Source organism: Aythya marila (assembly GCF_965140915.1).
Source record: "Aythya marila genome assembly, chromosome: 21".
NCBI classification, from domain to species: domain Eukaryota; kingdom Metazoa; phylum Chordata; class Aves; order Anseriformes; family Anatidae; genus Aythya; species Aythya marila.
In genome coordinates this window covers 68,800-94,274 of record NC_139062.1, presented here as the reverse complement: position 1 = coordinate 94,274, position 25,475 = coordinate 68,800, and the positions used below count along the sequence as shown (strand labels likewise).

Genomic DNA, 25,475 nt, shown 5'->3' with positions numbered 1-25,475 from the left:
TTTACTGCAGCTTTTGAGATAAATGCCTTGACTTTGTGCAACTTAGTGCTATATTCATTCCTGATGCCATGTTCTGTTGTCCCTTTGCAGTTTGAACATCCCTTTTAAGTACCTGAAAGACGCACGGCTCCAAGCTATCATTTTCATAGAACTGTGTATTGTCTCATTAACTCCTTGTAGACTGGGTCGTTAGTACGGCCTAGAAGGAGGAATAAAGCAAAAATTTGACTCAGAACACTGGGTTTACTTAAAAAATTAAAAATAAATTAAAAAAAAAATTAAAATGATATAACATTGGCTACACTATTTCCCCGTATGAGGCAACTATTTCCCCCTTTCCAAGTTTGCTCCTTCATTTACTATCACTTCTTTGCAACTCCACACCTATATTTATGCATCAAGGAAGAGGAAAAAATCTAACATTAACACATTCTCAAATTGTGTAACTTGGAAACACTGGAGGTTTGCCCTGATATACAATCTACTGTACGACCTCTTGAAAATTGTATTGGTAGAAAATGCCATCTAGACATTAGAAAACCTGCTTCTTTAGCAACCCTGAAGGATCGCTAAAAAATTAGTCAAGGACAGAATGGAAAATAGTTTTCTGTATTTTAAGAGCTTCTGTCTCTTGTTGAGATAAGTTACCTAAGGAAAGATGAATGTCCAAATCCAAAACTGCTGTCATACAGCAGGTGTGTGTGAGCACAACGTGTGCAGGTCATGCAGGAGTGCGAGGTGTGGCATGAAGTGACCAGGGCCAGCTGGGTGCATAAGTCTGTGCCTGTCCTCGGGCCAGCCCAGGGAACAAGGAGGTGTGTTACAGATCCGAGGGCTGTGTGTGTGCATTTAGCTTGGAGCTGCCTGCTAGGGCTGCACGTCAGGCAGCCACAGCTGTGTAAAGCTTCATTTGCTGGTGTCCTCTGAGGGCACCGAACCCGTAGCTGTTCCACAGTTCCTGTCTGTGTGTCATGACGTGTGGGGTGGGCTCTTTTTTTTTTTGCCTTTCCTAGCCTTTAGCTGGGGACTAACTCTAATTACAGCTAATCTCTAATTGCAAACAACAAGCAGGCGCTCTATAGCTCAGTGAAAACAACTTGTGCACGGGCCTTTCTCCACACAAACCAACAGCTACCACGCTGGCTGGCACAACACCCTCAGCTGGGCTGCGGAGCTGCAGGCAGGGCCCGCCCGGCCTGGCTCCACCTTAATTAAATTGACTCCGGTTAATTACACTTGCCCCCGGGCCGCACCGCCCATGCGCAGCCGTGGTCGGGCCGGCGCAGGCGCTGGGCGGGGAAGAGACGATGGAGGTGCGCTGGGGCCGCCGGCCCCGCTCCCTGCCTTGGCACCGCCACAGCCACCACAGGCAGAACCAGCGCCATAACCACCGCCACAGCCACCGCGGCCGGCCGGCCGGCCTCTGAGGGAGCCGCGGTGAGCGGGGGAGCAGGGAAGGGAGCGCTGAGGGGCGGCTGGGCCGGCGGGAGGGCGAGCGGTACCGGGACGCGGCTGCCCGGGGTGCTGAGGGGGCCGCCACCTCCCGGCGGGGACACCGAGCTTCGCCGCTGTCAGGGGGAGGCTATGTGCTGGGGTTTCTGGAGGGGAAGGGTTAAAGAATAGGCTTGTTTTCCCCGGGTATTTAACACGTGATGGTCATGCTATCTGTGGTGTGGTGCGTTTTTTTTTGTTTTGTTTTGTTCTGTTTTGTTTTTTGTAGAATGTAAAAAAAAAGATGCCACTGAATTTCAACTGCTTCCAGGCAGCTGGATCTCAGTACGGAATATTATTTATGTTTTTCTTCAGACAGAGGGTAGTGTCCAGGATACGAAGATCTTTCTTCACACAGGGTAGTGTCTGGATTTGAAGGTTTTTCCTCACATGCAGGATAGTGTCTAGGATATGAAGTTCTAAACTTAAAGAAAAAAGCCTCATCTATGTCATGCAGATGTTCCTTCTTTTTCTAGTTTTCTAGGTGAGAGGAGGTTTAGTGCCATGGGGATGGAGTCATGTGCATGTGAGCTCTATTGGAGTGATTTGTTCAGTAAAATGTAATAATAATACAAACTGCTACGGAATTAAGTGATTAAGTATAGAGGGGTCTGTAGCAGCAGGGCAGCTGATACCAGTTTTTGGATACAACATCCTTCTGTCTGCAGTGATAGAAGAGCTGATAACATGTTACAGAACGAAGAGTTTCTGTGGGCTTATACAGTTTCCAAGAAATTAGGGGAATTGCTACAGTCTCAAAGGCATGTTAAAAGTAGTGTATTTGGTTGGGGTGGACCCTGCAGTAATCCTCTCATTGTGAGGATTTAGGGTAATGCATTTCACAGAGGAAAACTTTGTTACAAAACAGTAGCCAACAAGCAAGCTCATGCAAAGAATGGTTTAAATTTCTGGATGATTTGCAGCCTTCTGTGCATCAAAAGTGCATGGTTCTCATGCTATGTTCGGTGTGATCTAACAGTGGTGAATGTTGCATTGTAAGATGAGTGCATATGATTCTTTCCAGGCTACCAGGACGTGGTTTACATATGTATGAAGGCTTAGTGAAATTGTTTCAAGCTTCTTTTATAGCTAGAATTCTTAGTGTAGGCCTGGATTCCTTAATAACAGTTTAACTTGTGGAATGTTATGGTAGCACTTCCTTCCATCTAAAGGTGGTTTGACAAAACCTGTGTCGAGTTCTGGTTCATGGGAGTGTTCATTTGTAATGATGGAGAAGTTGAAGATGGGATAGGCTGCAATAATATATTTATTTATTTATTTAGGACCAAGGTGACTCAACTTGCTACTTCCTGTCATTGTAACAGGATTTTTATTGTTCAAGTGTTAAATCTCTGTCAGTTGTCCTTCGTTCTGTAATGCTATGCTTCTAAATCTTTTCTTTTTCTGTTTTTCTTAATTTTGGATGTGACTTAGACCAGAGCAGCCTTTTCACTCGTTTGTTGATTTGTGCTTCAAGTTTTTGGATCCAATCCTGGGAGCTGTTCAGTGATAGTTTTGTCCTTATGTCAGGTCTGCTTATTTAATAAAGGTCTTGTGAGGGGATGTTAATTAAACAGTACATGGTGTAAGCTGTAGTTTAAAACATCCTGAATTGGAAAGCATTACATGGGAGGAATATCAAGTTCTTAGGCTGTATTTAGTAGTAGATCTGCGCAATGTCTTTATTCCAGTTTTGTGCTAATCTAATTCTCTTCTCTGACAGCATCTGTCAGATCAAGTTTTCTCAAAGTCACTAGGAAGCACACCTAATTTATTACTTTTTATATAAAATTATTTTTCTCTGCACCTCTTAGTTAATGATGATACTGTGGAATAGGATGGGTTCCACATCCTGGGCTGTCAAATTTTTGTATGTCTATCTTTAGTGCAGATTTTTAAGAAATAATTAAAAATTGTGACTTTTGAGCATGTATGTGCAGGGGATATATATATATATATATATATATATATATATATATATATGTATATATATATATATGTATATAAGGAATATATGAATATCTTTGAGGAATGCCCCTCTGAGAATAAGTAGCGGATGATGAGGGACTGCTCACTGCTGTTGGCTTGAGAAGCCTGTTCAGACCCCACTACACAGATGCATTCAACGCAAGAGTAATCTACTTGTTATGATTTCTGGTTATAAAGAATGATCCTTAGATTTAAAACTATAAAGTATTGTGCTTTTTTTTAATAGTCCAGAAATTATAAGTATGTGGTATGTTTGAATATCTACAAACAGATGGTAAATTAGTGTCAAGTTTTCTAACTTCCATTATGGCTTTTTCATAAACCTGATGAATAAAGTGCTCTTTGTTAAAATTCAGAACTCAAAATTTTTTATTCTTACTCTATTTGATGGGGAAAACCATTCAGAATCCAGTTAGCCTGTAGGGGGAAAAATATAAATAAAACACGCATTCAAGACTTTATTTCAGAGGTTACAGACAGTGAACTAGTTTGAGATTATGATTTCAAGAACAAACATAGTAAGAACTTTCCTCATGTGCACACAGATGCTGAAAGACCCTTTCCAGACAGATACTGAGTATCTGATAAAGTCACTTCTTTTCTGAAACTTAGATATCTAAGCAACCTGTTTTCTGTACCTGGTTCAGAAACAACAGCCAAGGATGTATTCCTGAAACTTGATGAGGCTGTGATTACACATAATACAAATTAAAATCTAATAAAAATAACTTCTGTTAAGTCAGATTTTACAATATTTTACATACGTGCTTGCATGATTGGAGAGAATTATTCACATGAATCAACTGGTCAAAGATAATGGAGCTACATTCTTCTAATTTCAGCTGTCAAAAATATGTTGAAACAAGTATTTCCTGAGTCATGGTCACAGGTAATACTAAGCAATGAGTAACCAACAACTAAGCATTGATATCTTTACAAGCACAGGATCTTATCAATTATTAATGGTTGGCTCTAATTGTACCTCCTTGTAGTCATGTTTTTTTAGCGTAGGCATGAGGTGTAAGAGCAAAATAGATTCTAATGTGGTTACGTGGTGGTTCTGTCTAATTGAGTAATCAGCCAGTATTCCTTACAAATTACTACATTTTGTCAAGGCCTTTGTTATCTAAAAGTTGAGATGCTGTGGAGCATAGTACTTGTAAAATTATTCAGATGTTATCCTCTTAACTGTACAGCCAAATACCATTATTCCATGAGTATTTTCCAGAGCCCAAGTCCATTTTAACAGTTACAGTAATGTCCTGATCCATTCTGTACAGGATACAGTAAGAAGCCCATCCAATGTGCTAAAAGCTGTTTTAGAAACATCTGCAAAAATTTAATGAGCCAATATTTTTTCCTGTGTTGAAATCGTTGGAGGAATGTACTGTTCCTCTAGACTTCATTATTTCAGATAATGCTTGTATACAGTTTAGTGTTTCTTTACACGCTGAAAGTTGCTTTCTAGTTTTGTGACAAGGCTTCTTCTATTCAGTTCAAATAATGATGGAAATTTAGATGTGTTTTATTTTTGGGAAGAATGGATATTTAAATTATTTCTCTTTTACTCCTGCAAAATTTCCTTCTACCCAGCTGCTCGTTATCTTATGTTTGTGCTGATTATTAGTGGAAGTGAAATAATTCACATTTGTCCTTATTTCATCTTGTTTGGTTTGGACCATCTCTTCAGTTTGTCACAAATGATTTGGGAATTTCAGTTCAGTCAGAATTCTGACTTGTTTTTTCTCTCTTCTCAGCTTGGTTTTAATCTCATTTTAGTTGAAAACTGAGGTTTATTAAGATTGTCACTATTTTTTTATTTTTTTTTTCTCTTTCACATTTTTTCTATTGTAGCTTATCCTAGTTTTGTTTGATGTATGTATCAGTTGGTAGGTGACTTTATAGATACCCCCACGTTCTTGATTCCTGGCAAATAGCTAAAGCTCTTTTTCCTCTTCAGTCTCTAAAATAAATTTATTTTTGGTGGATTTAACTGGAGACGCTCTGGTCTTGAACTAAGTGTTCAGCAGCTTCATATGGAAACTGCTGTAAATCTGGGAACATATGAGTTCTAATTCTGATCTTTTTTTCTTTCCAGCATCTTCTGATGATTTTGAAGAACTTCTCAATTGCCTAGATGCTTTTGAGAAGTGTCTACCAAATTGTGTCAACTCAGTGTCTGATACTTGCTCTATTAGCTTGCTAATACTGAGATTTTTCTTCTCTCCCTTCTCTGTCCCTTTTCCCCTCATATTTTTCCACAGGAATTAAATTTGTCCCTCTCTGAGGTTCTTCCACTTCCAGTATGGAGGTGAATCGAGAAAAACTGTGCACCGGTAAGGCTGATGTGAACGCAGATTCTGCATATCACTGCTCAACGTGTCATGATGATGAGGAGTGGAGCAGTACTAGCAGGGGACGAGCTAAGTCACGAAGCCTGTCTGCTTCTCCAGCCCTAGGAAGCACCAAAGAATTCAGGTATGGCTCTTGTTTCTCCCTGCTGTACTATTTAAATAAATAAATAAAAATTAAAAAATGTATATAGGTTTTAGTTTTTGCTCCTCTTTTTATATAACCATAGTCTTACAGCTGTGTTACCTGATAATGAATAGAAAGAACAATATGCTTTTGTGGTAGCAAATGGGGAGAGAGACGATTAGAGAGCCATCCTGTTGTGGTCCATGCTGGATTTCTGAAGTAGCCGTGTTTGTGGTCATCTCTAAATTGGTGTTCGTGTGACTAAGTTCTGACTGGTTCTCACAACTTGCTTGTGATTCAGTATTTCTTGGTAGATATTAAACTGCTTTTTTTGTAGATGTGTTTCAGCAACATTCTGCATGTGCATGTATGACTTCTTAAAGCAAATGGCTAATGTGTTGTCTTAAAGCTTTCAATTTGATTGATGTCTGAAATCAGTACGTCAGTCTGGATTCAAGGAAGTGTTTGTGTTTAAAAATGGATAAGGGAAACATAAGAAATCCTTGTTTTGAAGACAGACTGCACATGAAACTGCTATCTATAGTGTTATGTGTTGAAAGTCTCTCTTAGTAGAGAAACTTAGTTAACAAACTATAGGTACATTTCCAAGTGAAGGAAGTTTTTAAAATACTGGAGTATATTAATACTTGACTTCCAGTGTCTTGGGATAGGCTTGAACTTTGAATACTTAAGTACATCATATTTCGACCCAGCTTCAGAAGCTTTAAGTACCTTCCAGAAATAAAATGCAAATGCATCTTTACTGGGTGATGTTAATTTATAGCCTGATAGTTGCTCAAGTCACAGCAAAGGAACAGTTTTGTTTGTAGTTCCTGATCTTTGACTGGTTGGCAGAGTTTTGCCTCTTGCTCAACCGCTTGCTTTTTTTTTAAGGGAACTTTAAAATGCACTTTAAAGGGTTGTTAGCCTAAAACGAAATGAGAAATTTAAAAGTGGGGACTAAACTAGGAACAGACCTGTGATCAAAATGGCAAGGCTGTCAAAGCAGGTATCTGCAGTGTTTGTAGTGTCAGAAATAATCCGTGAACATTAGAGTGACTTCTGTGAGCTTTTATAACTGCCCTAGCTGGAGCTGTTGTGTGCTGTGCATCAAAAACCTGTATGAGAATTATGGTTAAGGTAAGGTGACACAGCACAAAATAGGTTGGTGCTTGCAGATGGCATCACGACAGTGAGAAATGTCCAGTTTTTCTTGGAGCCAAGTTCCTAATCTAGACTCAAGGCTCTTGTCACGTGGACAACTTGGACAGATCTTTCACTTTTGTGATCTTTGGACCCATTGTAAATATCAAATGGCATGCTGTGGTAGCTGTGTGTCTAGACCTTGTGGGAAGTGTAGCAGAACTTCCTTATCTTGTGATCCTACGTAAGGCTGAGGCATGGACAGAATCACAGAGGCATTGCTCAACAGGTGAAATTCTCCAGAGTTACAACTTTGCTGGCAGAATTGCTGTTGCAAAGCAGAGCATATGTGGGTGAGACCTGAAGATCCCAGGGGAAGCTTTATGGTGAAGGGAGGTATAATAAAAGGCTTTCATCTCAAGAGGCTAATACTTGGAAATACTTGTTTTGCATACATAGTTCAGTCTGTATACTTTAATGTTTTTGGAAAATGTTCGCAAAGGACTGTGCTCTGACTGTGCTGCTCTAGCTGCTATGCTCTGTACAATAGTCAACAGGTAAGTCTTTACACTGAAAGCCTGCTGTGAAACTAGTGTGGTTTTCTTTCTCCACTTCATCTTTAGAACTGAGAAGTTAGGGTTATTGTTTACAGCGTTTTTTCATTAAGATGCTCTACATTAACTGTCTGTCTTCAAATTAGTGTAAAATTGTCACGAGGCATTTTGTAGAATGTCAGACAAAAAGTGATCTCAGGTTTGCTGTGCAGCATTCAAATTGAAGTAGAATCTGCTTTGAATGGGCAAGTACATCTTTCTGAAAGACGTGTAACTTCCAGTGCATTGCTGCTCATTCTTAGCAAAGGCCATGTTGAAAAAAACAAGCAAAATCTTAACTAAATCTATCCAAATTATTAATTGGAACTTTTTGTACACACATCAATAATAATAATATGAATTCTTGCTTATTTTTCTCCTTGAATGTAAGTAAGAAACTTTATAACACATATAACTGATCCAGACAGATAAGAATATTACCATATCCAGATTTATAAATGGAAAAAAATATTCGAATAACAGCTAGGTACCACCTCTATGTATGTGCTGTAGGAGACAAATTTTAATTATCAGTATTCAAATCTTGCGGAAGAATATTTTCTTGGACATGGAACAAATGAGATGTTGCTGCTATTTCTGAAATTTATTATAATTTTTTTTTAACCTGTCATCTGTTTTTGATTTTTAGTAGATGTCTGCGGTTTGTTGTGGTGTTTTTTTTGTGTGTTATGACTGAGTCATCTGGCTGGTCTGAGCTACTTTACAATATACACAATAAAAGGCAGTGTGATGATGATTTATTACTTGCAAAGAATAGGTTAGTTACCAGTTCCTGTGTTAATTGAATTAAGCACAAGAAAGGTATATTTCCCACTTGTTTTTATTTAAATAATTCTAACAGCTTTTATGTAACATTTCAACAGTTGCGTGATGCAAGCTAGTTTTACTCTCTAGCATACACAGATTTGCTGGGGGGGGGGGGGGGGGAGGGGGTAAGGCAGAACAGTTCTGACTTGCTCCAGATAATCTCATCCTAGGGCTAAGGGTAATCCTGTGGTTTGGGCGGGATTTAAGTTTGAGGATAAACGACTCTTCAGATCTCATCTCTTGGAAGACAAAGTCTGTATTAACTGTAATTGGATAAATGAAAAATTAGCAATTTTTCTACCTAATCCAAAAATACTTATTTTGAAGATTGAAGGCAATGATTTTTGTCTACATATCTTTTAGATTTATGTAGGAGTAAGCAAAGAAATTTAAAGATTTATATCATCTTTCCTCTTCAGAATTTATTTTGAGATTTTTTAGTAATGAAATCCTGTTAGTGTCCTGGTAATTCTGATTTACTTCACAAATGTTAGGTATTAGCAGTATTAAGACTGTCATAGCTCATGAAAACTACTAGAAAAACAGGCTTCTTTACATCTATCAGCTAGTGAAGTGGAAATCTTACTATTGAAACCTTACTATTCCTTCCTTCTCTCCCTGATTGCTGGAGTTTCTAATTCAGGGTCAGTGCTTAAGGAAGTTGTAAAATATTTAGAGTGCTGGAAAACCATGCCCTTTTACAGTCCTGTGTGATTGGCCAAGGTACACTTCCTGACTGCAGTAGTACTGTTAGCAAGTCTGCTATGTACTGGAAGAGGTGAAGTTACCAAGCAACCTAAAAGTAGTTTTGTGAAAGTGAGGTGTGGAGGGTCTATTCTATTATCAGTGTTTCCACTTGCCTTGGAAGTGGCAAGATGTATGCTCTGTGAGATTGCAGTGTGATCTGTTTCTTTATGTGGTGGAATTCATTCATGTCACTAAACGGTAGAAGGCAAAACTGCCTGAATAATGCTTCATTGCTTGTTCTCTTAAGAATTAAAAAAAAAAAAAAGTGTTAGTCTCAGGCCAGGATGTCTTCCATTTATCTTTCAAGGGATTAAATTAGCCTTACAAGCACTCCTCTGTTAAATAACCTATTTTAGAAAAGTCAAAAGCCTTGTGTTCTCTGAGGGAGGTGGAAAGAATTGGAAGCTGTTTTTAACATGATCAATAAAAAGGAATATTTTTTTTTTAAATCAGGTAATCTAACCTATTACCTAATAAAATGTACTGAATTCTGATGTAGCAGATACATATCTCTGTATGCCTTAAAAATTTAAAGACCCATGTTTGTTAATTTATTAATCACAGAATCACAGAATTTTCTAGGTTGGAAGAGACCTCAAGATCATCAAGTCCAACCTCTGACCTAACGCTAACAGTCCCCACTAAACCATATCCCTAAGCTCTACATCTAAACGTCTTTTAAAGACTTCCAGGGATGGTGACTCCACCACTTCCCTGGGCAGCCTGTTCCAGTGTCTAACAACCCTTTCAGTAAAGAAGTTCTTCCTAACATCTAACCTAAAACTCCCCTGGTGCAACTTTAGCCCATTCCCCCTCGTCCTGTCACCAGGCACGTGGGAGAACAGGCCAACCCCCACCTCACTACAGCCTCCTTTAAGGTATCTGTAGAGAGCAATAAGGTCGCCCCTGAGCCTCCTTTTCTCCAGGCTGAACAAGCCCAGCTCCCTCAGCCGCTCCTCGTAGGACTTGTTCTCCAGGCCCCTCACCAGCTTCGTCGCCCTTAAGTACAAAGATACAAACTAAAAAGCAAGCTTATGCAGTTGGGACGTTGTTACTATGATAGACACACACAAAAAGAGTAACAGCAACAAGAAAACCTGAAGGTCTTGTCCTGGTATTGTGAGATTTTTTTTTTTTTTTTAACTGCTTGTCAAGACTTACACTTTTTCCTTAAAAAAGGAAAAACCTTAAAAAGCTGTGTTATATGTCTTTATGCTGGATTTAATCATTCTGCATTTCCTGTTCTAAAACTGTATGCTCCTAGATAAGTTGTAGTTCTTCAGGAAATGCAGAGAAGACAAAACTGAGGAGTCAAAAAAGTGAAAAATGTGTTCTTCAGTTATTTAAATTCTTTTTTACTCTAACTTTGGAAAAAATACATATTTTAAAAAGATATATTACATGTCTAATTCTGAAACAGGAATTATTTGTACTTGATTCCATAAATGTAGGATTTTTCCTTTTCACAGTAATGAGACCTTGAAAATGGTTATGTTTTTATAATTTGAGATTTCTCTACTTTTTTTGTATCCCTGAGAGACCAATGTACAGTTTCTGTTTTGTACTGCCAAGGAGAGTTGTGACTAAATAGAAACTTTGCAGGCTTGCAATGAGTTCACAGAACCAGCTTGAGGAAAATTTGGCCATCTCTTATTAGAGGCTGTGGTGCTTCCTCTATGCACAGTGAAGTTTAAATGAATGCAAGAATATGTGCCTAGTACTGCCACTTAGGCTAGCATTTAGTTATGTCAGGAGGGCATAAACTGAGAGTGAGGTTTCAATTAAAATCACTGTCAAGGAAGTAGGTACAGGAGTTAAAATTTAGCTTTGAAATGTGTGAGCTAATATGTGTAAAATTATATTGGCTACCCAACCACAAATGTAGGTTTAAGAAATGGACTTTGTCCTTCATTGCCTAACGTGACTCTTTCAAAGATGTGGTTTTGGTGGTTGGGGAACTAATAATACCTAGTTTGACATAATGTTTCTTTTACTACTTAACTTTTTATGTCCAGGAGAACACGCTCCTTGCATGGACCATGCCCAGTGACCACATTTGGACCAAAGGCCTGTATGCTGCAAAATCCTAAAGCAATTATGTAAGTACTTGTCAAATGAATGCTTTCGTGCTTATTCTATGTGAAATAAGTTTAATTTTCTACTATTTATCCCCAAATCAGCATTGTTTGTATTTTACCTGATGTTCAGAGACTTCTACCTTGCTTGATTGCCAAGCTCTAGGGCGTGCATTGCAAAAATTGGCATGCCGTTTATATCACATGGTGATCCTTTGAAGAGTCTGAGAAGAGAACGTACAGCACTGCTGAACTGGATTCTCAAGTAAAACCAATTAAACATGTGTTACCTTGATCTGCATATTAAAAAGTATATATATGAATGTCACTGGTTTTGTTTTGTTTTCTCTGTGTTATAATAGGATAAAATCAGTATTTGTCTGTATGGACTTCTAGTAATCTTGCCAGTTGGAATATTTCCCTCAGGATAACAGACATAAAACGGAATTAATTTTACTTTTACCTTAGTAATTCACGTGATGTTCTGAGGCCCACAATCCACTATCTAAACTAATGGAGTTTACTCTTAACCCAATGTATATATTTTGAAAAGAAAATGAACCATTTCACATTAAAAAAAAATAAGACAGGGCATGCAAATAGTATTAAATACTGAAGTTTTGTTTAGACATGTTTTGCATAATCTTCAATCCTTAGTTTGTGGTCAACAGTGGCAACGGTAATAAAGCCTTTCCAACAGAACCAGTAAACTCCATGTGTATCAACCACCCATACAGCAATCTAATTATGGTACAGAGAAGCAATGGGTAGCATTTTACTTAGTCCACAAAGAAAAGTGTTTCTTTGTGAGAGAAAAGCAAATTTTTTTACGGACAGCACAAGGCAGAGGAATTGCTCTGTGTACTGTGAAATCTCAGCTGAGGAAAACCTTCTTCCTCTTGGTATCGGGCATTTGAGCCAGTGGTTTGATCTGTGGCACTTTCTGTCTGAGTGTCATCAAGGCAAGTTTTTGGTTTTTTTAGCCTGCTGATAAATTTAGTGTGAAAGTAAGGGTTCATTTGTACTCCGCAGGCATGCAAACATATTTTCTCCTTTTTAAAAGTTCTGTTTTATTGTTTGGACTTTACACTTAACATATTTGAATTAAATATTTATTTCCTTAAATCTATACCTAAAATAACAGTGGTTTTCCTCTAAGCAGGTTGGTGGTATCTTAACTTCTCCTACACAGGTGTGGCGGAAATCTTGCAGTATGTGGGAAGTCTGAACTTCCTTATTCTTTCCACCTCTTCTAACGTTTGTGGCTTGCTATACTGCCCTGCATGTTTACCCACCTGATCCTGATGAATATGCTCCTCCCTGTGGGCTGAGCCAGCACTGGGCAATATAATAATAGTGTCAAGATCAGTTGAGTACAGAGGCGGTAGGCAATCCTAAATGCACGCTACTTGCCAGGGAAAAGCCTGCTTATGCAGCGTTCAGAATAGCTGGGGAGATAAGAGCATGCTCAGGTCATCAAAGAATAGGGCTATTTGACAATCAAATTGCAAATTACTATTCTTACTACTTGTAAGATTTTTTCTGTGACTTCTTGTGGCTTCTAAAAACAAGCATATCCTTTTTGCTTGTGTTTTTTCTTCTCTACTGTCACTAGTAATGTGAAACTCTCTTCACTGGAGAGGATATAACAGAAAATCCTAGTTTTTATCTTTGGGCTTCAGTTAGTCAAGGGCTTGGTGTCTATTTAAATGTTAGCGTTGAAAAAAACTACTTTCTGAAGGCTGTATTTTTTTTTTTTTGAAGTATATTTTCTGAACATACTTTATATAAGGGAATTTGCTGTAAAGCCTCACAACGTTTTATTGGGACTGGTTGAAATATTTAGCTGAGGGGAAAAGAAAAACCTTCAAGGAAAAATGTTTTCTTTTGAAGTAGCAGTTTCTTAGGAATGTATTAATGCCTCAGCCTTTTTTTGGAACTGTTGCATTTGCCTGACTTCAGGAAAAAAAATGAAGATATTAAAGCATGTTATGAATAATTTTTCATTTAGAACTACGTGGAATTGGTGAGTATGACTGAAGTGGGCAGACTGTCTTTTTGGTTTGAATAAAGACTGTGTTAGTTCTAGGTTTATTAAGTGAAAAGCGATGCTGCAATCTTTAGTTCTCTGCCAGCTTTACAAGGTAGCCTGGTCATGTTGAAATATTGTTGGGGGTGGTTTCTCTACGGCTGACTTTTGCCTTTTAGCAGTATTTAGATTTGAGGAATTATTTAAAATAACTCTTTTCTGTACTCAAGTTTATTTCTTTAGTCACAGTTTGAACTGGAAATAGCATATAAATCTTTGATTTGTTTGCAGCTGTTTGAAAGGGCTAAACAAAGTTGCATTAATCAGTGTTTCATTTTAGTTTTTTATTTTTATTTTTAGCTATTGTCAAGTCAGAAGAAGCCTTATCTGAGATTCAGGGTGATATTTTCGACCAAGTATAGTATTTTTCAAAACTCCCCAGCCCTGCGTCAGGGGCTAGACTCCAATTAGTTGATTGAGGAACCCTTCTAACTTTCCCTCTGTTCTGTGGTCTTTTGACTGTAAAATACAATGAGTTGAAGTATAAATTTGCTGTTGAAAGCCTCTACGTGATCCTGAGTATTTGTACTCTTCTGTGTTATGTAATATTTAGAGAGAGTGTTGGCAGTGTTTGTGAGTAAAGGCTGTTGATATTAGACTATTAGTCTATAGTTTCTGCTGTATTTATATAGAATATAAGCATCTTACTTTTTTCTTGAAAGTAAAAGGAGCAGGTTATGCCACTTCCAGCATCAGCGTCTGTTTTATTTTAACCCCTGAAATGCCAAATCCAAATCTTTGTAAATTTGGCTTGTTCAGCATATATACACTAATCCGCTTTGCTTTACGGATTATATCTGCACCATATGGAAAAGGATGGGATGTCTGTAATGCACAAACTACAACTGTGAAATCATGTAGCTGAGAAGTAAATCCAAATGAAGAAAGACGTTACATCTGGGTATTCCTACATCAACTAAATGTGTTACCGAACAACAAGTACTAAACTCATTTTTACCCCTAGAAAAACACAAAAACAGTTGTGTACATATATTTAGTTCTTGAGATTCTCAAGTCTTTGAATAGTCTTGATAATAAGACTTGTCTTGGTTTTGTGCAGGGAAAAAAAGCATCATAATTCCAAACTATTGTATCCTTCTTTCTGTTGTTCCAGTAAGGCATGTGATAGGATATATTCTTAACTAGCCAGAATGTTGTCAAGGCAAAATGTAGTAACGATTTTGAAAATCTGTGGGCATTGCAGTGTCTCTCTGCTGTTTCTTGCAGTTACTCAATGCTTTTAGTCACCCATTTGTTTCTTTTATAATGACCTTTTCTGATAATAAGATGTTTTAAATCTAACTGTCCTAAATATTTATGTTACATTGTGCTTTTTCTATTCTTTAGGCACATTCAGGATCCAGCAAGCCAGCGGTTGACATGGAACAAACCTCCCAAGAGTGTCCTTGTTATTAAAAAGATACGTGATGCCAGTCTGCTACAGCCTTTTAAAGAGCTCTGTGTGTATCTTACTGAGGTAACAAAAAGTCCATTCTTTTTAAACTGTTACAAGAAACTTTACATCTAACCTGTTTTCAGCTACTGATTTGGTTAAATGTGGAATGTGTAGGACTGTATAATGCAGATGGAGATTTTAACTACTGTTCATACATTTTAAACCAATGCAGATTATAGGCAGAGGCAAGTACTTTAAGAGATTATTAACTAGCTCATTTTACCTTTTTTAGGTGAACAATATGATAGTGTACGTAGAAAAAAAAGTTTTGGAAGACCCTGCTATAGCTAATGATGATAATTTTGGACCAGTGAAGAAGAAATTTTGTACCTTTAGGGAAGGTATGGTAATGACTTCTTAAAAGTAAAATTGGGGCATGGTACTTATTTGTCTTAACGTTTTCTTCGTCATTGAATTAAGTTTGTGATGTTAAGATGTCTCTTGCAAACAGTTGTTAACACATCCTAGTTATTTTTTTTTATGTTTATGAGTTAATGTTGGCATGCTGCACATAATCTATGTTAGGAATTTAAGACCTTTGAAAAATGGTAAATCAAAATTTGTATCTCAATGTTGCTTCTAGATTACGATGATATCTCCAATCAGATAGACTTTATCATATGCCTGGGAGGAGATGGGACCTTACTTTATGCTTCTTCGCTTTTCCAGGTTGGTCTTTATTGGAAATAGACTTAAAGGCCTCTTTTTTTTTTTTTTTTTTGAAGTATTTTCAGATTTTCTTCTTTGTAATCAAGGACTGTGTTTGTTCTTTGTTGTTTGTTCTTTTTTGTCAAGCCTGTTTTACCTGATACCTTCTGAAAATAATGCATATATGAGCTGCTTAGTTTAATTGTAGCTTTGTTTTTTTATTATGAATAGTTGAAGTTGCATCAATAGTCAAAATATTTACAGGCAATTAGTTGAAGTATTAATTGCTTTTATTCAGTAGCTTTTAAATTCTTTTCTTTATTGATAGGGTAGTGTACCTCCAGTTATGGCTTTTCATCTGGGATCCCTTGGATTTCTTACTCCATTTAATTTTGAGAATTTTCAGTCCCAAGTCACTCAGGTTATAGAAGGTAAATTTAAGGAGACAAGGTGTGGTGTTTCTTTTTGTTACATTTTCTGTAGCTTTTTCCAAGACTGGTTAACCTATTAACCAACTCATTTAGGTAGTCCCATAAGACTGAGTCACAAGAAATATATACTAAACTAAAGTATTACATTATATTGACACATTCAGTGCTGCTTTCTATACTGTTGTGTAAAGGAAAATGGCTAAGAAATATCTTCGTCTGGTGTGGAGTAAGCAAGTAGAGGAAGATGCAAAACATACATTAAAGGACAGCTAAACTAATGAATAGAGTATAGCTGTGAAGTCTATGGTAGTTTGTTCCTCTAAGAAGTGTGGTGATTAAATAATGAAAGGTCAGGCATATGAAATAATTGAGGAAGGAAATAACCTGTTCCTTCAGTAGGAGGTAATTCGAGTTGCATCCGAAGTAGATTTCTGAAAAGATGTATAAAATTCTCACATTGCTAGAAAGCTTTTTTAATAGGTGTTTCTAATGCAGTAATTTTCTTCAAGCTAAGCTTTTGTCTCAGTGTAGATCACTTGAGCCTAACGTTGTTTTCTAATCTTGATCATATCCATATAGAGCTTAAATATACTTTTTACTTTATAAAGAAAGGGAGGAAAGATAGGGTTCAAATTTGATTTTATTTTTGCTCATTACTACTAAAAATCAGTTTGGAACTTTAATCAAATGTAGACAATTCTCTTGTGAATGAAACTGGGAACATTGCACGGGAAATAGATGAATGATATTTCATTCAGGTTGCTAGTCATTGCAGTTTTCTTTAATACACTAGCATAACTTTCTTGTACTTTCTCCTATATTTTGCTTCTAGGCAATGCAGCACTTGTTCTGCGAAGCAGGCTGAAAGTGAAAGTAGTAAAAGAGCACAGAGAGAAGATGACAGTACAAAATGGTATAGAAGAAAATGGAGTGGCACCTACAAATATAGAGAAAGAAGTGGGCAAGCAAATTATGCAATATCAGGTTGGACTGCAAAATAATCAAAGGAACTAATATGTGCCTTGTAATTTGCTTTATACGTTTTATTATTACGTTCCCATTTTTGTTAATTTACTACGTTGTCCCAGTAGTGTGGGACAGATCCATATTGACATAGGGCGCAATGTGCGCACTAAATAACGAGGAAGTGTTGCACCTCATTTCTTTCTGTAACCATAAGTGCTAATATTGTACTTTCCTGTACAAATATTTTCCATCTCTTTTGAAAATGAGTAGCTCTAAAATGGGATTTCCCAAAGACCTTATAAGTGAAAAGCCTTGCACATTGCTAGTGACAGTCTTCTGCAAATAACTCTTAATTCTTAACATCCTGTAAGTAAATAAATGAAAACTCTTCAACTGGCACTTAAGGAAACAAAATTGTAAAGAGAATCTATTTTGACAGGTACCAAATCAGTATAATTTTTCAAAGATCTGGAAAATATGTTTCTGCTTGTCATTTAATCCATTGCCAAACCAGCAATAGCAGACTGCTGATACTTGATGTCATGGCAGGTCCTAAATGAAGTCGTTGTGGATCGTGGTCCTTCTTCTTACCTTTCCAATGTAGATGTCTTTCTAGATGGACACCTGATAACAACAGTGCAAGGAGATGGTGAGTCTTTTTCTTGAGCTAAAGCACTTGTCAGTTCATGTGTAGACTGTTGCTGTTGTACTGGACAATGCTTTTTCTTACATGGAAACAAAACCTCAAGCTCCTGTTCTCTGTCCTGGTGACAGAAAACATAAGGCTGTAAAGAACAGGCCAGATTTTTAATTGTGGAATCCATAAATTATCAAGGAAGCCTTAAACGTAAGGGTTTTTTTGTTTGTTTGTTTATGGGCTTGTGGAGGCATGTGACAGCTTCTTTGTGTATGATATTTTAGAGCAAAGGGCAAGAAGTACCTCAAAAACTTGCTTGAATATCTGGAATTTGCTGAAGGGCTCAAATATAACTGATGAAATACAGAAGCTCTTAATTCTCATAATTCTTAAGCTTTAGAGACAAATTAACATCTCTGTTCTAAATCCCAGGTTACACATATTTCTAAGTTTACACCATTTATGTGAGCCTATAGGACAAACATGTCGTACCAGGATCAGAAGAGTTTCTGACTTCTTGTGTTTCACAGAAGAGTTGTAATATAATAAGTCAATGTATTGATATATTCTCTGTTATATTTTCATTAGCAGTCCTAATTCTTAGTCTTCTTCCTAAATAACAGCACTGATTCTAATATTAAAGGAAGTGAAATTTTTGTGCTTCCTCAGGAGTCATCGTCTCCACACCAACTGGTAGTACTGCGTATGCAGCTGCTGCAGGAGCTTCTATGATTCATCCGAATGTTCCTGCAATAATGATCACCCCAATCTGCCCTCACTCATTGTCTTTCAGACCTATTGTTGTTCCTGCTGGAGTGGAACTCAAGGTTAGCTTATATTATTTCTCTTTCCAAATTAAAAACTTTCTCAATAACCATGTGAACCTGACCAAAACAGAAGAGGTCAGGAATTACTGTGTGTATCCTGCATTCTTTCATTTGTAGGAGGACCAGATCAAGTCTGGTCGAAGAATGTATCTTTGTTTAAAATAATATGCCCAGTAGGAGAACACTTTACACTGCTTTCTGCTGGATTGCAGTTGTGTAAACTTCTGCAAAATGGCAGTACATACATCTACATTCGGGCAAAGAAAATTTTAAATCATTTCTGCTAAAGCACATGTAAACCAGTAGAGTTTAAGGGAATGAAAAATTCTACTTTCATGGCTAAACAACAAATGTTCTAGATCTAGAGTATGTTAGTGGTAATACTATCTGTAAATCCCTGATCAATTTTGTTTATGCTGTTGTGCAGAAAAAAAGGGCATATAAAACCTGAATATAAAATGGACTTAATGGGTATTTTTAACAAATGCCCATGGGTAAGGAAGAAACCCTTCCAGCTTTCAATCTTCTGTAATGATAAGATAATGTTCTTAAGGGCTATAAGGGCTCTCCGAAGTATCTTGAAAGATTAGGATTAACAAGTGTACGCTGGGGTTTATGTTCTTGTTTTATGAAATAAATTGAATATTTTATTTGAATTTCACTTATTTCCTCTTAATAGGAATGCATGTTAAATATGAGCAAAACTTCCTAACTCTGACAGATTTAGATCCATTACCTATTAGAAATGTGTATTTCTGGATTAATTTAATATACTTTCTCAAAATTGATGCTAAGTCAACACATGTAACTGGGTTAAGACATGCACTGGCTGTAGCTGGAAGGTCTTTCTGTTTTTATAGCCTTGGTATACAGAGGGGTTTTTATTGCATATAAAAAAAATATGTATATATCCCAAACATTAAATGAACGTTTGGAACTTGTGTGATATGCTACTGCATTGCTGTAAAGGACAGCTTACAAATTTTTGTGCAGCAGTAAAATTTGAGGTGTAAATTCTTTACTACTAGGGAGGATGGAGAAGGTGTTCCCTGCTCCTTGAAAAATGAGGTTTGGGACCTGAAGGTTAGTTTTTCTCTCTTTCAGATAATGCTCTCCCCAGATGCCAGGAATACAGCATGGGTTTCATTTGATGGAAGGAAGAGGCAGGAAATATGCCATGGAGACAGGTGAAATATTTTTTTTGATTGTAGTACTTCTTTAAAAGTGTAGAAAATACTGACCCCTGCACTTTTTTTGACAGTCTGAGCAGAACAAGAAGGGTTGCAGGCAGTGAAGTAAAAAAGCTTTTATAAAGCCTAACATCTCTTTAAGCACTTTTAGCACAGTTTGTGCTTTATGTATTCATATGAGTCTTTTAGATCTTACTATGAAAGCAAATGAAGTATTAAGACAAAAGCATGTAACATTGCATGCTCAGAAAGGAAGATGGACATGTCTTGACACTCTGTCATGAACTGTCTGTTCCAGACACTCTGTCTTGAACTGTTTTATTTCCTCTTAGGTTGAAAAGTACATAGGTCAGATCAGGAGACTAGTAGGGAGTCAAGCATCACATTTGGCATTTGATCCTTTGTTATACACTAGACTCCTTAGTGATGTCACTTATTGCTAAAACTTAAAATTTCAAGGCCAAGGTAGTAGCTTGAATTTTCCTTTGTCCCAGTGTTGAGCTCATGATGACCAGCAAAAGAATGTGGTGCTAGGCTGCGTAGTGATTAGAAGATTTAAAAAGTAAATTGCTGTTTATTGCCCTTGACTGACCTGGGATATTCCTGTGTTGTTGCAGTATTAGCATCACTACCTCTTGCTATCCCCTTCCTTCGATATGTTTCCAAGATCCTGTGAGTGACTGGTTTGAAAGCTTGGCCGAGTGTTTACACTGGAATGTTCGGAAGAAGCAGAATAACTTTGTTGAAGAAGAATTTTGAGAGTCTACATCTAATGAATCATGGGAATGGAAAATGGCAGTATCCCTTTTATATGCTTTTAAAGTTTTTGCTAACGTGTGTGGTCACCATCTCAGACACATATATAGTGATATACTTTATATCTGTCTGATCTGCTGATGGCTGGAAATATTGTGCTGCTTCCTGTTCAGCAGGAAAAGAAATTGAAGAAATGAGGCGGATTGTTATAATCCACTTTGATGAATTTCCTTTAAACGAGCAGTCAGAAAATGGGTTACTTCAGATTGGTATTGACAACCACATCTGTAGGTTTGATTGTAACACAACTTACCAATAACGTGGTAGGGTGTATGTAGATAGATAATAGAAAAGTGGCAGTAGAAAAGAGGCATGAAAATAGTCTGTTCAATTTGTTATAGATGTAATTCCATTTGTTAAGACTTATATGCATATAAAAGCTCTAAAAAAAATTTACTTCAAAAAAACAAAGCACTTCTTTTTCTTTTTTGTTTTTTAGCTTAAATACACCTCCCCCAGAACAACTCCCTATCAAGACAACTTAAAATACTTTCTTCTTACTTGCAAATGTGACAAAACCTGTGAAGGAACACAGCTGTTTTTATGAATAGATAAAAACAGTGTTAAAAAAAGTATATGTATCTCCATAAGATATGTAGTGCTCATGAAGAATGTTTTTTTTGTGAATAGATGGAATTAGTGAAAAACAAATAACACATGCACAAACACGCACACACAGTGCCCATTTGTTTGAACAGTGTTTGACCCTTGGCTGTGATCACTGTGTAAATATCCTCCGCTAGCATGGACGAGCATTTGCTTGTGCTGCGTTGGTTATTTCAGTGATCTTCATTTTTGCAGCTGAGCTAGTTTGTAGCTCTGCAGTTCCTGTTAGTGGGAATCATCAGCATGTTGATTTTATTTTTGTTAATTTGCTAGAACAAATGGTAGTGTTAGGGACAATATAGTAAAAAGTAAATAAAGTAAAATCTCCAGGTATTCAGGAAGAATCTGGACTTCGCTTACTACTATATTGCATAGTGCTACTATTTTCTTGAAGGCAATAGTGTCCTGAATGCCCTTAACTTCCACAGGTATCTTCCAACTCTGGGTGCTGAGTAATACAGAAAGGGATACTGCATTGGTAGGCTGATAAATGAGAGGACACATTCCCAGTAGAGTAGCAATGGTGCCTTCAGCACATTAAAGATATTCTAAGTCTCATATATACTTTTTTTAAGATGCTTTCAGATGTTTCTAACTTCTCTGTACATATTTTATTGTATGTGCTTTTCTGACAAAAAATAGTTTGGGAAAAAGAAAAGGGTTTGTACTGTACTTTAACTGAAAAAATCAAACCCAAGAATAATGTTTACATTTATGTTCTCTGTGGTGCAGTCTCATGGTCATACTACCCAAACTTCAGCATTTTCACAGTGTTGCTGTGTTGGCCTTTGAAGGAGTGGACATTATCAGTTAAATTTAAGGCTATGTCATAAAACTGCGGAAGAGATATTTTCTTACTGAAGAAGGTGGGATTTCCTCAAAAGTGGAGTGAGAAGCTGTGTTAACTTTTCATGATTGTCTTATGTTGTTTATGTGGTCCAAAGTGGTAACGGGAAATGTATTAATTTCTGAACTCTGCCTAACGTTCTGTGCTCTAATGGTTTAAATAATGTCTCTACGTTTTGGATGCTGCCCTAATCTGTCTAATTGTATTAAATCAAGATGAGAGCACTTTTCCGTAAAAGAGGAGCAAACTCTTAGTTAATGATTTAAAAAAAAAACACAATGAAATGGTGTTAATATAAATGAATATTCATTTTGTAAATTTTGTAGAATAGAATATTGGTTTACTTTGGTCTAAGCAAAAAACTTTCGTGATATCTTGAGAATGTCAAGATAGCTTTTGAGATTTATCTTTCACTTGAATCTGCATTAATTGTTTTATCACTGTTTTGAAGCTGCTTACGGGTTTTCTAAGATGGGGGTATTCAGTTATTAAATAGCTGTTTACTTTTTGAGCTATGAAAAAAGCATCAAACTTCTTGCTTTGAAACTATTATTTTATTTAAACATGCAATAATTGAGAAGAGGAACAGGGTATAGTGGCTAAATAAATATATTGTTTAGTGAAAAATAAGCAGAATACCAGGCACACTAGAAGGTGGAAATCATTTCGTGGAGGTGAGGTGAAATTAATGAGCCTTATCTATCTAGTATTTTTGTAAAGATAAAACTATATTCAGCACTTTTTATTTATGCTTTTATAATAGTAAAACTATCATTTAATAAATTGTAGAAGTTTAATTTGCAGAGTGCATAGTTCATGTAAACAAAACTTACCTATTTCTTCTAAATTAGATCTGCTGGAGTTGTCTTTAAATTTATCACGTACTGCAGTTGAATTACTGCCTTTGAGGCTTCTGCAGTTTTGCTTGTACAACTTTTCCTGCTTGATAACAATATTGTTTGGATCACTGCTCAGCCTAGTAGAGAACTACAATCACTGACCACAGGAAAGTAAGTCATATGATGGCTTTAGTCCTTTGCTTTTTCTTCAGAAAAGCTCCTTTGATTATAATTGTACCAGCTGCTTTGTATCAAAATGCAACACAAATTACTTGTGTTAATACATTACGAATTGATTGAATTGTACAAAGTCTCTTTTCAAGGCCTTTAATCTGCAAACCAGCAATTCGCAAGCAGGCTAGTGAAGTTTGATCAGCACTCAAGTTTTCTTCATATTTAACTGCTTGAAGTGTGGGTAATGCGTTCAAACTACATCTGAATGATAAAAGCTCTAATGCAGACTGGGTTATATTGGAGGTAAAAGCTTATTTTGTTGATGTAGCTTAATCAAAGTAGTTTGAACTGTATTAGTAAAACAGAGTTTTGCTGATTTATTTTTATTTTTATTTTTTAATATGATGGTTGGAAATATTACTGTACCTGTAAACACTTTCCAGTCTACATAGGGCCAAAATGGAAGCTTGGAAATCGGTTTAAAAAAAACAGTCTCTACTAGAGAGTTCAAGTTATTAAAAACTGATGTGGTGTGGTATAAAGCAGAGTGTACTAAATTTTTGAAAGAGGAAAAATCTTGTTACATATTGTTAATGCTTTGAAAACTTGTTTTAAATACTGTTGAAATCAAATATTTTTCAATCCTTTCAATAAAATCTTTTTTGTAAAGTTGCATTTGTTTAGCAGCATTTGACTGAGACTATACAATTAGGTATACACAATTGCTTACTTGGAAGATGAATATCCAGTGTGGACGTTATCTCATGGATGGTAGTTTCTGTTTTTTAGAAATATATGTAAGGCTATTGTGATTGTGTATGTCTGATACAAGTCTTTTCTCAAAAGTTTCGAAATAAAAGTTTCTGGATTTAATGTGTACATTGAAACAAATCTTCCCTTCAGCTAACTGGGCTACATTAACTAGTTTTTTGAAGGTACAAAAGTGGAAATATAGCTGCTTTTAAATGGAGTTCATTTGCTTCTTTGGGTGCTTTAGAAAGAGTTTTCCATCTTCTGTTGCCTGCATAGCTAAAAACTCTTGCTGTCCATAGCCAAAATGATAACCCAGCATGTCTGTGACAATGGCACTCAGTGGCCTATGCAAGAAGCAGGGAAACAGTGACACCGAAGACTGGACTCTCACTTTTACAAGTAAGATGATTCTTTTGAGATGATTTATATGCAGTCTGCTAGTCCTGAGTTGGCCAAAATGGGCGTTTCTTACTATCCACATGAACTAGTTCTAGCAGAGGGCTGCAATGCCAGGGTTTGTTTAATCAGTGAAAAGTACTCTCCACCTCCCAGCACTCTGGTCTTTCCCTGGTTTTTCGCAGCTGAGGAAAGTACTTACACAAGCATTAACTTCACTGACGAAACTGGAATGTAAGAGAACTTGTCCTCGTCTGATACCTACATGGACTTCATTGAATAGTTTAAGAAAAAAAATAAAAAAAAACAATTGCACTCTTGGCAGTGCAGTGTGTATCTACATAGAACTTGCTGATTAGCATGCTAGCTAAGTATAGTACTACTTCAGTATTTGTAAAGACCTTGTGAAGAAAGAACACATGGATTTCCAGAGGAACTTAACAAGACCTTTGTCAGGAATAAGAACGTTTTTCTGTGAAAGTATGAAGCTTAATTCCCCAAGGCACATTAACACAGTGCTGTTTTTGGGGAGATAAATGTTTGAATGTGATAACATCTTTTTTTTCCCCTTCCAATGATACAATTATTTCTGCCATCCCCTTGCTATGAAGACAAAAGGAGCATAGCACAAGCCTGCTTTCTTCAGATAATTTTGGCCAAGTACATGCTTCTTCCAGATTGCAGTCTTCCCTTATTGTTTCTGCTCTAGGCGAGACCTGCTGCATGTTTGCTTATTTTAGAAAAGCATTGAATATGCTTAATTGTTTTCCTCCATTTCTGCAACAATACATAGTCACATTTTGACTTGTGAAATGAAGTCACAGTCATCAGCTGGTACTCTCGTACTTTCTCTTGATACTGCCAGCTGTATGCGGCCTGACCATAGACATTTAACCTCTTCATGCCTCTATAAAATATATTTGTTTCATGTTGGAAAGATTAGGATGAGAAAAATACTTATACAAATCTTGAGATCTCTGTAAATTTCCCTACTAAGCTACAACAAACTATTTTGACTACATTTTGCAGTATGTGGGTACCTGTCACTTAATGATGTAGCTGAAGAGGAATATGATAGCAATGTTTACAGTATATGTAAATTGCAATTCCACTCCTACCCAGGGTAGTGTGAGAAAGCAGGTACTACAGAGCTCTTGGGACCTCCAGTCAACACCACCAATGAGAATGAAGGTAGGGCAATCCACTTCTAGCCTCAGTAAGAAAAGTCTGACAAGCAAATTATCTTTGTTATGCTGGTGTATTAATAACACCAGCATTTATATTAACCATGTGCCCCTCTCACATGCATGTCATGAACCTTCTGCAGTTCCAAAGCAAAATCGGGAAAAGGAGTGAAAGCTGTGTTGTCCTGTCAGCAAACCCCCCCTGAATGAGAGGATTACTCTTGATTTCCTGAGCACACTTTGTTTTATAAACTGTTACTAGCTGTTCTGCT

At 36.9% G+C, this 25,475-nt stretch overlaps 1 protein-coding gene across 1 annotated transcript; it reads left to right on the top strand.

Annotated features, from left to right (window-relative positions):
• Positions 1-1,282: 1,282 nt before the first annotated feature.
• Positions 1,283-23,545, top strand: NADK (NAD kinase). Its single transcript, XM_082777244.1, has 12 exons — positions 1,283-1,437; positions 5,745-5,958; positions 11,285-11,368; positions 14,781-14,910; positions 15,122-15,230; positions 15,473-15,558; positions 15,866-15,968; positions 16,801-16,952; positions 17,484-17,583; positions 18,241-18,398; positions 19,503-19,585; positions 20,206-23,545. Exons 2-12 carry the CDS (start codon positions 5,786-5,788, stop codon positions 20,345-20,347), a joined length of 1,320 nt encoding a protein of 439 aa, XP_082633370.1. The 5' UTR covers positions 1,283-1,437; positions 5,745-5,785; the 3' UTR covers positions 20,348-23,545.
• Positions 23,546-25,475: the final 1,930 nt, after the last annotated feature.